Source organism: Parasteatoda tepidariorum, chromosome 7, assembly GCF_043381705.1.
Source record: "Parasteatoda tepidariorum isolate YZ-2023 chromosome 7, CAS_Ptep_4.0, whole genome shotgun sequence".
In the NCBI taxonomy this organism is placed as follows: Eukaryota; Metazoa; Arthropoda; class Arachnida; order Araneae; family Theridiidae; genus Parasteatoda; species Parasteatoda tepidariorum.
The window spans coordinates 59,109,053-59,124,021 of record NC_092210.1 but is presented as its reverse complement, the minus strand read 5'-3'; the positions used below and the strand labels follow the sequence as shown (position 1 = coordinate 59,124,021).

The 14,969-nt window shown below is 28.8% G+C and overlaps 1 protein-coding gene across 1 annotated transcript in view; it reads right to left on the bottom strand.

The window, feature by feature from the left end:
* LOC107439331 (fatty acyl-CoA reductase 1) overlaps nucleotides 1–9,547 on the bottom strand; it is a 34,073-nt gene extending 24,526 nt beyond the window's left edge. The window contains exons 1-2 of the mRNA XM_043040131.2: nucleotides 9,169–9,547; nucleotides 1,473–1,589 (exon numbers count right to left, since the gene is read on the bottom strand). Of these exons, the coding sequence (XP_042896065.1) occupies nucleotides 1,473–1,589; nucleotides 9,169–9,246 (195 nt within the window). The 5' untranslated portion in view covers nucleotides 9,247–9,547. The remainder of the gene's footprint in view (nucleotides 1–1,472; nucleotides 1,590–9,168) is intronic.
* Nucleotides 9,548–14,969: the final 5,422 nt, after the last annotated feature.

Sequence of the window (14,969 nt, the reverse complement as noted above, 5' to 3'; positions counted from 1 at the left end):
AGGAAACGTTTTTGAGTCACAAATTAATATTTAAGTGACACAAAAATCACCATTGAGAGAGGTGGGACTGAATATGGCAAAATCAGTTTGATTTATTGGGGGATCCAAGAGGTGTTTTTAATGATTAATCTTTGAACACCTCTCTGTTTCAAACGGTAATAAAATACGTTTTGATCGTTTTTCGTCTGATCTTCCACAATAGTAATTTGCCAGATTTTGAAGTAATTTAACATTATAACTTTATCGCTTAAACATTCAAAATAGCAAGAATTCTATATCTGCATACTATATGAGTTCGATTCGGGACACCCTTCATAAATATAACACAAGTTTCGGTTTCAACTTTTATCGAGAAAATTGACTGATTCGTAAACTGGTTTGCTTTTCATGTAAATGCTACAGAAACAACCTTTAACAAAGCGAGTACGTGCGTTGAACAAAGCTTTTCAGAAAGTGGTTAATCACCTAATATACAGTTTTAAAAGCATAATATTACATAAAACGGAACTGAAAATTGCTTTATGTACTCCAAATGCTTAGCAGACAAAATTAAGATTTAATAATTTTCTCTAACTAGTGGAACTTCATGGTATCTAAATGTAAAACAATTGTTCTCTTTCTGATTAATCTTGTTCTCTCCTGGTGATCTTTCTGATATTGTTCTCTTTCTGATTGTTCTGGTTCTCTCCTGGTGATCTTTCTGATATTGTTCTCTTTCTGATCTTCTATTATTGTTTGTACAAGATTAATAAATATTTTCTCTAACTAGTGGAACTTCATGGTATCTAAATGTAAAACAATTGTTCTCTTTCTGATTAATCTTGTTCTCTCCTGGTGATCTTTCTGATATTGTTCTCTTTCTGATCTTCTATTATTGTTTGTACAGCATGATAAGAACAGGATTTTAAGATATTGAGACACTTTATATTCCTCTTTCAAATGAGTTAAACTCTTTTAAATGGGTTTACATGAAAACTTTTATAACGTTTTAAATATTAATCTTACCAACTTTGTATTCACCACTATCGATTCAGAGTAAAAAGTGAAAGAGAAAACGATTATTTTCGCTTCTAGATAGGAACACAAAATGCAGAATTTGATATAAGTCAAAATTTGTTTGTTGTCTATTAAACCCTTGATAATTATTAAACTATTAACCCAATTGACGTGATTGGTTTCATTCGATTTAGTGTTAAAAAATGCATCGTAAACATTTGTCATTCTCATTTATCTAGACAACAATATTTAAATATATCCTTCCTTTTACTTGTTCTTCTTCACCCAATATTAGGAATAAAAAATGCTTCAATGTAGAAAAATCATGTTCGTAACATATATTACCAATGATTAAAATTTTATGATAACTTTTGTTTACTATAACAAAATTCAATAATTGATTTATTTTAGATTCATAAGAAATATAGTTTCTTTTTTGTTTTGTTTATCATAAACGAATTAAGAAGATAACTTACTCTTTTATTGAATATTTCTTCCTTTCTTTCAAGTGGCTGTACATTCTTTTTAGGTCTCAAAAGTATATAAATGCGGAGTATGTCTGGGAAGCATCTTAATAAAATTTCCAGAAAGTACTGAAAAAAATTTATAAAGAACTTATTGATGTTATGACATTGAAACTTTGAAGAAGAAGTTATAAAACATCGAGAAAAAAATAATATGGAAATAATAAAGTTGAGAAATTTAGGCTGTTCATAAGAAATGATGTATTAGTTATTCATATGCAAGGTGATTAGAAAATAGTTTTACCAACATATTATTACAATAGTTTTACCATCATAAAAAAATTAAATTTTGTACAAATATTATAAGGAATGCTCTCAAATATTAGGTAAAAAACGAGTATTCAGTTATTCTTATTACAATGACAATTTTTTTAAAAAGAATGTCAGATTTAAAGTGCTTTTAAAAAAATTTAAAATTTTTTATTTTCTTTTTATTAAAAATTAAAAATCAGGAAAGTAAAATAACAAAAATATATTATCTCGTCGTCAGCTCACACAATTATATCTGCGAAAAAGGAGTGCTTTCTAATATTGTATAAACAAAGACAAAACAATCAAAATATATCGCTAGAATAGTGTGAGGAGTACCAAAAAATTGTAACAGAAATAAAACATATTAAGAAAGAAATGTAAAATAAAAAATATTAAGCGAAAAATAGAAAATAAAAATTCAAGAAAAATGCAGAATAAGAAACAAAATATAACTTATAAAGTGACAAGAGAATTCAAATGTACTTCCACAAACCACTTGCAAAAATGATTTAAAATATTTTCGTAACAAGTTTGGCAGATTACAAAATATGAAAATAAAAGTGTTGAGGATAGTGGGGTGTATTTTATGGCTTTTATTTTCATATTTAAAATATTATATTTCGTATTTAAAATATTTCATATTATTTTGTTTTAATATTATAAATTCGCTATTCGATATATAAGTTACATTTTTGCCTTAAGTAATGTGTGTTACATATTTATATAATATTACATGATTCATATGTTTCATTTTGTATTTTTTGCTTAATATGTCTTATTTTCATTTCAATTTTTTGATGCTCCTCAGACTACTGCATTGTTATATTTTGCTTTGGCTGTATTAATTCTATATTAGAAAGCACACTTTTTTGCAATTATAATCGTGTGAGCTCACTACGAGGGTATATCTTTTCTTTCATTTTTTTCCAGGTTCTTAATTTTTTAAAAACATATTTTTTTGGAATTATATTATTATAGCATAGTACATATACCAGCTTACATATAATATTATTCTAGAATTATATTATATGAATCCAAGTACTTTTTTTAAAATAAAGTTCTGGAACGATGCAATATATATATATATATTCTGTGAAAGCTTTGATTTATAAATATTTCAATCGTTTTATATTGAATACGATTTTATTTTAATGCATGGAATATACATACATTGATCGAAAATATTACATTCAAAAGTAATGATTCATAGAATTTTTCTACATACACAATTATAAATTTCAGTGCTCAGGGGAAGCAACAGTTAATTTCGGTGTTCAAGGGACGTAACAGTTTTTAGTTATTTATTCTAACATATTCTCGTATGTATAAAAATTTGAAAAATAAGGTTAAATAAAAAGGAAGATAGCTAACTAATCTTAATTGATGAAACGCATCGTTTCCTGAATCGAAAAAACTGATTATTAATCCAGACTTCATAAGCGCATCTGTTTCATGAAACATTGTTAAAACTAAAATATACCTTTAAATTATTATTGAACCAACGTAAATCAAAAACCATAATTAAAAAGCAAAAAGAAAAAAAAATGAATTGTTTGCTTTTAAACTCTTTATTTCTGTTGAACTTATAGCTCAGCTTGTTTTAGTTTCCGTTACTCACTCGAAAATAGAAACATTCATTCAGGAATTTGTAAAAATAACTTTTAAGTAAGTATTCACGCGTATGATTGCTCATTTGTTTGACACATTCCAGCTTTCAGTTCCACCACCGCGAAAAAAAAAACATTATTTTTTACTTGCGCATGCATTAGATTTTTTTATCTAATTCCTAATTACCGCATGTATTTTTTTTTCTCGAAATTTTTTTTAAATGTAAGATAAAAACAATATTTGAAGAATAACAATATATAAATAAGAAGATGACTGCAGTTAATAAATTGGCTGTAAAAAGTGTTAAAAAGGTGTTTTCAACCTCATGCCTGTAGGCACCATTGCGCACGGCTATCCTTTTACGCGTAACCGCTGCTCGACAAAGATAAAAAAAATTTCTGTTTTCTATGAAATGCAGTGAAAAATTATAAATCTCAAATATAAATTTGCCATGAAAAATAAATGATAAAAGCTGTGCGACCGGTATTCTAGAATTTGTTTTTAGTTACAAAAGATTAGGAGCCCACTGGTCTAGAACAGGGGTTTCCAACTTTCATGAGGCCGGGGGCCACAATTAAAAACACAAATCAAATAATGGGCCGCAACTTTATCAAAATTTAATGTAGGACTCTTTGATGTTTGAAGGAACATTAAATATAACAGTCAGATTTTTATAAGTTGTACAAAACAAAAGTATTGAATTACAAATCAAAATTAGTAGATTTTTAAAAATATTTAATTGCATATTGAAAAATTTAGGCTACAATAACTTTAATGTGCACCCATGTATTAAACAAATAATGTGCAACAGATGTCTAATTGCTAAGATATAAAACTTTAAAAAGGTTGATATTAAAACTTACATAGTAGCACACAAAATGTTCAATGAGAAAATTGAGGTTTGTCTGCTGCAACCACCAGAGAATAGATATTTACATTTAAAATTTACAAATGAGTGCGTAAATATTTTCGTCCAAAATCAGTGGTTTCAAAAAGTTAAATCGGAGAATTTCTTCGAGAAAATTTCTGACACACACATGCTGAATTATATTCACAATATACAAAAAAAATGAAATAAAAAAGAGCAACATACACGATTATTTTTGTATTATTTTCTTGGATGTAAAACCCGAGAAATTAATTTTTTTCCCCGTTGGTTTGTTAAATTTCCCAGAAACGAAGAAATTAGGTTTCTTTTAACGAGAAAAATATTTTAAACCCATATAGATTTTTTACGAAAATTGTCCGCGAAATAAATAACAACTAATATATTTTAGTTCGCGGGCCACAAAAAATGGCTTCGCTGGGCGGATGCGGCTCCCGGGCTGCCAGTTGGAAACCCATGGGTGAAAGCCCTTATATAGCAAGACGGAAAAGAGAAAAACCTGGTACGTAAAACATTTCATTCCAGCATTTTTTCCGAAAAAAAAGAAATACCTGTAACTATCAAGATTTCTTTTATAATTCTGGCATATATATAAAACTGCTTCTTTTCCAAGCTAAAGTAGATATTGTTGAAAAATTTAAAAAAAGAATAAGTAAACTCCTCCCCAAAACTAGCTATAACTGAAATGGTTTTACTACCAGCCTTTCCTCTTTTCCGTCTCGCTTTCACCCCTGTGGAAACCCGTGCTCTAGAACATTCTCGGATTGGCATTATAGTCGCAAGAAAAATTTTGTATGTAACTTTCAGGGAAAGCAAGCTCGGATGACAAATGATGTATCTTTAATAAGAATTTCCTCGTTAAAAAACCTGTTTTTATGTTTATATCTTGTTTTCGTACTTTCTCGAAAGTCACGTAACACAGCACTCCACGTTCAACATCATTAGGCAGTCGTGGAATAAATAAACGCAGAATATTTAAATTTAAGATTCTATTATGAAAAACCCTTTTTCTAGAACATTCCTTTGATTGGATTAGAAATTATTTCTTATTTAAATGCATAGTTATTAAATTACGCATAAGAAATTTATTGTTACGTATTCCGCGTCCTTAAACAAGAATTTTATATTTATTTTAGTGCCAGAGTTTAATAAATTTAAATGTCTGGAAATGGAATTCACTTCTGGACGAATAAAAAAAATGTTAAGTCCAAAATTTTGATATTTAGTATTATAAAAATTACGACGTTTTCTTTTGAATAACCTGTGCATTATCACAGCATTTTGATAATTTTTTATAACTTATGTACAGTACTTAAACTGCGAGTTCACCGAACTTTAAGTTGGTATTTAACTTTTTCCAAGATTTCAAGAGCTATTTTTTTTTTTTTCAAAATTGAAACTGAAAAAAATATAGCTAAAAAATATTTTAAAATCGCAGTAACTTTCGAACAAATAAATAAATTTAGAAATTTAAAAAAAAAAAAGTTCGCGTTAAGGATATAAATGAATATTGCTCGTTCAGCACGTCAAATTTCAACTGTGTGATTGCATTTCTGAGGACTGAATAGGGGTTAACATGATTATTTTTAATTCTAAGTTTAAATCGAACAAGGAAAGTTTAATAAGGAAATAATAATAAATCTATTATTTCCTTGCCAAACGAAAGATACAAAAACAGTACGTTTATGTTGAGTTAAAAATTATCTGTTTTTCGCTATTAAGACAGAATAGTTAATAGAAGAATATATATTTTTGTTGCTTAAGTGAGCAACTATATAAGAAAAAAAGTTAAATTGAGGTCATTTTTGTTTATTTCTGGTATCAGTAAAGAAAAGCAAAAGCTACCACCATTTTCTTCGTAATACCCATTATTTTAATAAAGCAATGAATGTACGACCCCCGAGGGAGTTATCTTCTTCCCAATCGAAGAAAAATTCTTCTGCTATTCTTAAAATTCCTGCCGTGCACTTCAAAAAATTTTACAGAACACAAAAAATAACAGAAGATTAATGACGGGATCTTCAAGGACTCAATCTTAATGGTTCAAGGAGGTGTCCACAAATATGCTAATTAATTAGTGCAGAGAAAACGTTTAATACGTTTAAAGTTACACAAAAACGTATTTTCTATGAATATTTATATTTTTATTTTATTTCCAATGAGCTGCACAATCGGTCTTGCCGATGAGCAGACCTAGTGCGTTCTCCAGAGGTGGTATCCACTCTTTCAGGACCACCACAATGGGTGAGATACCGTTGGTCATGTTAATTTGGACGTCTAATTTCTGCCACACTAGATGGCAGCTCCGAGACTGTTTTCTATGAATATATATACATTTTTATCGACAGATTCGGATTTCTGAACCCCAAAATCTAGTGTATAGTCTCAATCTGGGAAATATAGTCAGCAGAGCGGTTCAAAGGTTGGACCCTTTAATGTTATTTTTACTTTTTGTGTAATTCCCCAGACGCTACCCTACAATAGTGAAAGAGACACATTCAGTTTTTGATATATTTTTCAAAATTTTTCACGAAATACTTAAAGGATTATTTGTTAACTTTAGAGTTATCTTAGTTCACGCGATTTTTCATACTTAGCAAGAAAAATTTAAAGCTTTCAGGGGGTTGAGAGACCTACAATAAATTGCGAATATTTCTGTACACCTAATGCCAGTAAATTATGCAATAAGCTTGTAACTTGCATCGATTACATTAGTTGTTATATTTTTAATAACTGCTTGAAGTTTCTTAAACCTAGGGTAAATATTCATGAAGATATGGACATTTGTATAAAAAATAAATTTTTTCGTCTTACGTTTTTGCATTATGACTTTATTGATATTCAAAGTAATGAAACAAAATTTTTGGAGCAATTTAAGATCATTTATGCAAAATTGTCGATTTAAAAATTTAAAAAAAATTGCTAATTTTCGCAACAAGTCGAAAATTTGTTATCAAAACATAATTCCATGCAAAATATAATTTCTAGTAAATATAATAAATATTTAATATTTTCTTTTAATAAACAATAGAAAAATTTTAATTGTAAGGTATACAATTCTTTACATGATTTTATTTGAAATGGCAAAATACAAAATTTAAGCGAAATCGGCTGAATAGTTCTTGAGAAATCAGATTCTGAAAAAGTCGTATTTTTAAATTTCGATTTCATAGGAACTCCATGTAATTTTGATACTGAATTGATTAAGATAAAGTAAGAATTGATATGATAAAAAAGTAAGAAGTTATAATGATTTTCTGTAAGAAAAAAGTACAATCTTGTACTAGTATTTATATAAGCATCTGTTGTTTGCTAAACAGACACGTGAGGTATTGTTTCTTGTGCAATTTTTCTAGCTTAATATAATGAATACAAACAGAGAAATATTTCGAAGGTTGCAATGGTTTCTTTTTATTTATAAAAAGTACTATTTTTGAATTGTACTTATTCTGAAAAATTATAATTTCAAAGCTATTTATCCTATAAACTTTTTCTCATTCAATTCTGTCTGCAAAATTACATCAGAAAATGTACCCTACAAGTTTTTGTAATGGAATATGTACAAATACAAATTTGTACATGAAACCCATATAGCTTCTAAACGATTGGTTCAATCATCTCGTAATTGATTTTATTCTATTCATCGTGAAAAAAATACCTAACTTGCCTGTCATGAAAAAATTCAATTCTCCCCTTTAAACCACCCCATTTCTCTCAAAAGAGGTAGTAGAAGCCGCGATGGCTCAGGGGATAGAGTCTTCCAATGAGGCCTACGTTTGCCTTCCAATGAGGTGAACCGGGGTTCGATCCCGGCGATGACTGGTCGATACGAATTCCGCAGCCGGCTTGCACCGACCACAGTGCTGACGTGAAATATCCTCCGTGGTAGACGGATCATGGGTTAGAGTCCCTATGCCGTCAGGCTAACCGTGGGAGGTTCTCGTGGTCTTCCTCTCCTTGTAACGCAAATGCGGGTTAGTTCCAACAAAAAATCCTCCACGAAGGCAAATTTCTCCCAATACTTGATCCAGGAGCTCCCTTGTCTTCTGGATTGAGTTCAAAATTACAAGGCTAAGGAGTAAAATATTGGTAGTTGTAAACCCATAAATTGGGTCGGCTGTTCAACGACGGTTATAAAATATAAACTAAAAAGAGGGAGTAGCGAACAGAGGAGAAAAGGGAAGTTTTCAGGTATCATTTATATTGACAAAACAGAGCTTTCTGACAAAAAATAATTTTGGTGTAAATTTTTCGGGTGAAATACCCTTTTGCTAGAATTACTGAACTATGATGTACTATTTTATCGAAACGAGTTGTGCCTAGACTAGTTTTGCCCACGAAGAGTTGTGCTCACGTTGCATTGTCACGTCACCATGATGCATTGTGTTCACGACGGATTATTCCACGAAAAATTGGGCATGCCAAATTGTGAACATCGAATTGACGCAAAATCTAATTGTCATACAGTTATAATTATCAACAAAATAGTCAAATTATCCGAAGAATTTTTCATTTTTGAAAACCTTTTTTCGTTCAATTATTTTTGTTTAAGCCGCGAAAACCAGCCCCTGGTTATGGCCTTGATTGCAAAAATTTTTTAAAATTATTTTCCAGCACAATAGCCTAACAGTAAGACAAGCCGTTCCAAGAAATCTCGAAACTCCAATAAATTATAAACAAAATAATTTAAAAATTATCACTACAATTAGATGCATTTCATTCAAAAAAAAAAAAAATAAAATAAAAAAAACAAATAATTAAAAAAAAATTTTTTTTTTCCTTCTAACTATTACGATTTGAGTCCCGAAAATCCAACTCTAGTTATGGCCTTGATTATAGATACAAATATAAATTATTTTCAAACAATTTATGCAAATAATAAGATAAAACATAAAGACTGACCGTTCCTATAAATCCAGCAGCACCAGTTATAAATATTGTTTTTCCACTATAAAACTTCGTCAGAGAATCATCCGCCATTCTTGATAGAAATCGGGGGCTGTCTTATTGCGGTAGAGAGTGAAATCATTTCAGATTCTTTATTAACAGAAGTGGTCTTAAGTATTTACGTAATCATCCAATGGAATAACAAATAGGCGTGTTTAATCGCTTTTTTGTTTTGTTTTTAGTTTCAGCTTTCCTTTTTTTGAAATTTCGAGAAAAAAAATTAAAAGCTAATTAACGGATCTTGCATTTTCTATTAAATAATGATAATATTTACAGCTATTAGAAATTAAAATAATGTGGATAGCAATTTTTTCTTAATTTATTTAAGGAGAACGAGGAGACAGAAAGAAAACATTTTAAAAAGAAAAATACGTTAAGCTTAATGTTTCCTTATATTAACAACTCTACTAGAAAAATACTTTTACTTGATATTTCCTGATGTTTTTGTCAGGTAACAGTATATTTACTGAATTTTTAAAACACAATTTTGCTTATTAATTGCCCTTGAAGACTGATAGATTCAACTTTTAATAGTTTATTTACTCGTTGCGTAGCTGATTTATGTTTTGACCCAGACCTGGTCCAACCTTGAGATATTTAAATAAGAACTAGTCTCGTGAATATTAATTTGCGTGTCTTCATTTATTACAGATTATTTTTCAGACAACAGATTATTTTTGAACGATTTAAAATTATGTGTATTGCAAGCTACTTTTACCCTCTCCACATTAAAAGTTACAAAAAAGTAGTTTTTTTTTACGAATATATGGTTATAGATGTATTTTTACATGCTTGTATATATTACGATTTGGAACTCTTGAATATTTTTTCCCGTGGCCTGATAATTGTTTGATAAAAGTTAGCACATTTAAACGGACATAATCCAAGAGATGCATTTGTAATAACGATTTAAAATTTTTGTCATCATTATTAAATTTAAATTATTAGCTTGTTTTTTTATTATTTATATATTTGTCACAAAGAATATTTCAGATTTTAAATATAAAGTCTCCCGAACAAGCATTGCATACATAATATAATTTTTTTTATTTCTTCATTAATCAAACATTCTTAGGTGACTTTTATTCTTTTTGCCTGATAACTGATTAACCACAGATTATCGATATATTATAAAAGGAAGATTAAAACACAACAAAAATAGTAACGATTTAAGTATTTTTCCATTATTGACAATTCCTTTTCTTTTTCGAGTATCATATTTTTATTATTGTTTATTTATTTGTAAAATACATTTAAAGGTCTTTTTCAGACAGAAAAGGGATTCTCCATGTGAACCTTCGGATAATTATATGTCTGGAATTTCACTTACTTATTCAGTTACTAATTAAGATTTCTGAATAATTTTTGCTTCATTTTATGTAATGGAATGTTTTATATTGAACAAATTTACAAAATTTTACTTTAGGGTTATAGGTATTATTGAAACATGAACTTTGAAAAACTTTAAACTCTGAAGCAACCTCACAATATGGTATATTCATTTTCTTTAAAAATATTAAATAAGTAAATGTATTTCCCATTTTTACGATTTCATAAAAAGTTGTTATTGGCTCATAAATAATGTTAAAAAAATTCTTTATTAGTTGCCTTTATTAAAAATTTAACAAATATAGATATCAGAATATATAGATAACAAATACAAGTAACAGAATACAATATGTAAAATAACAGAATACATTATATTGATAACAGAAGACTGGAAATTTTCACATAATTTCAGATTTTGATAATTCGCATTGAGTGTGGAGACAGAGTTGCATTTTATATTAATTTAGATGCCTTACATACATTTTTTTTCTTAGTAAAAAGCAGCTCCGTTGATAATATCGATGCATGTGTGGATAAATTGCTGACAAATGCAGCGAAAACCAATAATTTGGAATTATTTTCCATTTAAGGAAGAAAACTCCACTTTAAGAAGAAAGTCGCTTTTTTATCAATTCAAATGCTACGCCAACTTTACTGAGGGTCACATTAGAGGATTGGGCAATCTTCATTGAAAACGCGCGTGCTCCATATCTGTTCATAACAGAAGACAGAAAATTCTTACAGAAATCGAAACCAAACAAATTAATTTTAATTCTACAGGCTAAGTTTCAGTTATCGGTTCAACAGCTGGCGTCATGGTAGAACTGTTACCTCTCCTTTGAAAATCAAAATGGATTTTTCATTTAATGGCTCATCAGGAGAAGCTGGCAAGTTATTAGACAGCTACAGGCCTGCCGTTATATCGAACATGAATGTTTGGATGCTTTCTTCAAATTGACGTGTGAGGGGTGCAATTTATAAAAATCAAGCGCAATTCAAGAAATATATCGAAATATACTATGCCAAGTTATTAAATATGAGATATTGCAATCAGAATTAGATTTACAAATATATTATAATGCATTTACTGATAGTATTGCATTTATCATTGAATTTTTATTATCTTTATGGTGATTGAATTTTACAAATGTATGTAATTATAAATTTTGGAATAAAAGAATGGGTGAACTTATCCATTTGTGAACGTTGTGCTATTCTCTTTTAAACTTTGATTTATTGTGAATACAAATTTTCGATTAAGACACATTTAAACGCATTATTTTGTATAAATATATAGTACTCAGTGTTTTGTAGTTGAAATTGGGAAACAGTTCCAATCGTGAGATTGCTTAAGAGTAAAAATGAAATAATTTTTAAAAATTTTACAAAACAACAACTCTTTTATGGTTTTACTCGATAAAGTAAAAATTTAAATATTGAGTGTAACTTTCAAATTTTATGAAAATCGTATTAATATAGTCTCAGTTAATTTTTCTGATATTATTTCATTTTATATAAATTTTTATCTTAAAATGTGTTGCAAGATTTTCTTATTAACTTTAGAAAGAAAGCAGATAAAAAGACGGAGGTTTTCGATTACTAATAACAATATCAAATAAATTACCAACTTTAAAAAAAAATATACGAAATTCCTGCAACGCATTTTATGATGAAACTGATATAAAAAAAACATGTGTCTGGAAAATTAACTGAGACTATATCGACTCGACTCTCATAAGTTAGAAAGTTACATTCAGTATTTTAATTTTAACTTTTCCGAGCAAAACCTTAGAAAAACTGTTGTTTTTGAAGGTTTTTTTAAAACTATTTTATTTTATATTGTTTAACCTTATGATTTTTATCAAGTGATTAAAAAATTGCCTTCTTAAATTTTTTTTTTCAAATCGTTTCTTCTTTCTGTAAATTTGATACTGGCAGTAAAACTCGATGTAAGATCAGTGGTATTCATATTGCATATAACTATAGAGTAGAGCTTATATTTATCTGCTGATCTACTCAATTATCAACTGAGTAGATACAATAAAGATAGAGATTTTTTTATTACTACTAAAATATTAGAATAGCTGAATAGCAATCAAATTAGCTAAATAGTATTAGGTAACATTATAAAAAAATTATAAAAGATGATTTCTTCACAATGAATTTTTACCTGGAATTTGGTGGAAATTTTAATTGATTAATGATCGGAGTCAAGTTTACGGATAAGTCCGGAATCGAAGTTATTATGTGCATATTTTTTAAATAAAATGCAGAAGTTTGGGGTTAATATAGATTGGTTGAAAAATTCACTAAAATTAAAGTATTAAAGTAAGTTTCTTTCAAATTAATTATAATTTGATAATGCACCCAGAACTTTTACTTTCTAACCAACATAAAACGAGAAGTGGGTATCAAATATTTTTTTAAAAACTTTTTAACCAATATTCTTGAAAAAATTGCAACGGTCAAATTAAAATTTAGACCCCCTTTCACCTTAAAATGAACTGAAATTTTTCTTTCTCCATAGTTTAAAGATAGTTTGTGTTTTAAAATTACAGATGTATCAAAATTTATAACAAAATTCATTTAAAAATTAATGAATGCAATTTTCATTTAAAAAAATCCTTTTAAATGAAAATTGCTAAAAGATGGAGGAACACTAATTGACATATCCCCCCTCCCCCCACAGCACACTAACTTCTGGTGAACAACATTAGCGAGACGACGTTTTTATCAGAATTTGTTTTACTACATTGATTGAAGTAGGAGGGATTGTAATAAGGGTTGCCTTGAGCGCAGTACACTGATCTTATGGACCACCGGATAAGATGTTAGCAGCGCAGTTCACCATGTTTTAGAAAACCATTAGCGCGATCCGCTATCACCACCATTCAGCCTATTTATCAATAAATCCCAGATCTTTGGTATCTGGCTTCCTCTAATACTTACCCTTTTAAAATCTCCTTTCATTTACATCTACTAAGTCATTCTTGGTCTTTTTCTTATTTCTCTTACTGATTTCATCTTTTATTGCATGTTAGAATTGTTTCTTCTAATACTGTTCCGTTCTTAGTTTTAATAGACCAAGATATTTTGGCATTGTTGCCATGAGCATCACCTGATTCATCTAATCTTGTTTAGCCAGATATGTGGGACGCACCTATTCCATATAAACGTTGCAAACTAATTTTGTGACGTAACAAAGCTACATGTTAACTGACCATGTCGTCTGAATTTAAATATTTGTTTTAATCTCGATCAAAATAATATACTACTTTTTATATTTGTCCAGGGACTTATATTTCTTTCTTTCATACTCGAAAAAGCAAAACTCGTTACATAATAGAATGAGTAAAACTTTTTTTTTCCTCGCTTAGACGATAGAAGGAAATATTTAAGTTTTCATCAATTATAATTTTTTTAATTATATACCTCAATTTTTATCAATATATTTTCCATATAGATCTACTATTATCCCCCAGCATTATACTCTTTGTAAATACAGTAATCTTAAGGCTACGTGGTTTACAAATTCTCCACACTTTTCCCCTTTTCGTCACCATGGTGAAACCAATGAGAATCTTGTGTTTTCCCTACGGCGGTACATTTCAGTAAGGAAGTGAAATTCTCTAGCAAGGGGAAAGATTAATATTTACTAAGGAAGCCTATTTTACTTACAGTATAAGGCACTCAAATTACCTTTAAAATATCCATAATTTAGATACTATTTTTCCTTTAATAAAATCCTATTTTTCTCGTAATTAAAGAAGTATACACTATAGAAGATTATAATAGTTAGGGGAGAGTCGGGTAGCCCCGCTCACTTAAGGAGTATTGCTTATATTTCTGTATAATATTGAGTAATAATCAATATTTTTGTATGTTTCTATTGTTTGACCATATAAGCATACCATATTTGGCCATATTTGGCAAAGAGAATAAACCAAAAAAAGAATAGTTTAACTTAAAAAAATAGAAATTTAAAAAAGCATGTTTTTCAGCTCATTTCAAAATGCGTCGGGTAGCCCCGCCCAGCTACAAAATTATGTTTTTTGGCTGTTTTTTCAGGAGTAAATGAAAGTGACCAATGTATTGACAATAGATAAACCTCATTTATCATTTTTTATCAAAAAATTATTTTATTTATTACATATTTATGTACTTTTAATGAATTCTATCATTTAATAACAATCATTTAATAACAACAATATTTGTTGCTAAAAATGCATATAACATTCAAATTTGAAGCAATAAAATAATAATCTTTGCAACCGTACATTTATCAACGAAATAAAATTGGGCGGTGATACCTGACATTCATGTGAGCGGGGCTACCCGAAATTCAATTTTTTTGTAAATTTGTAATTACTCGAACAATTTTTCACATATAAACTTCTTTCTTTGTGCAAATTAAACTTAAGACTACA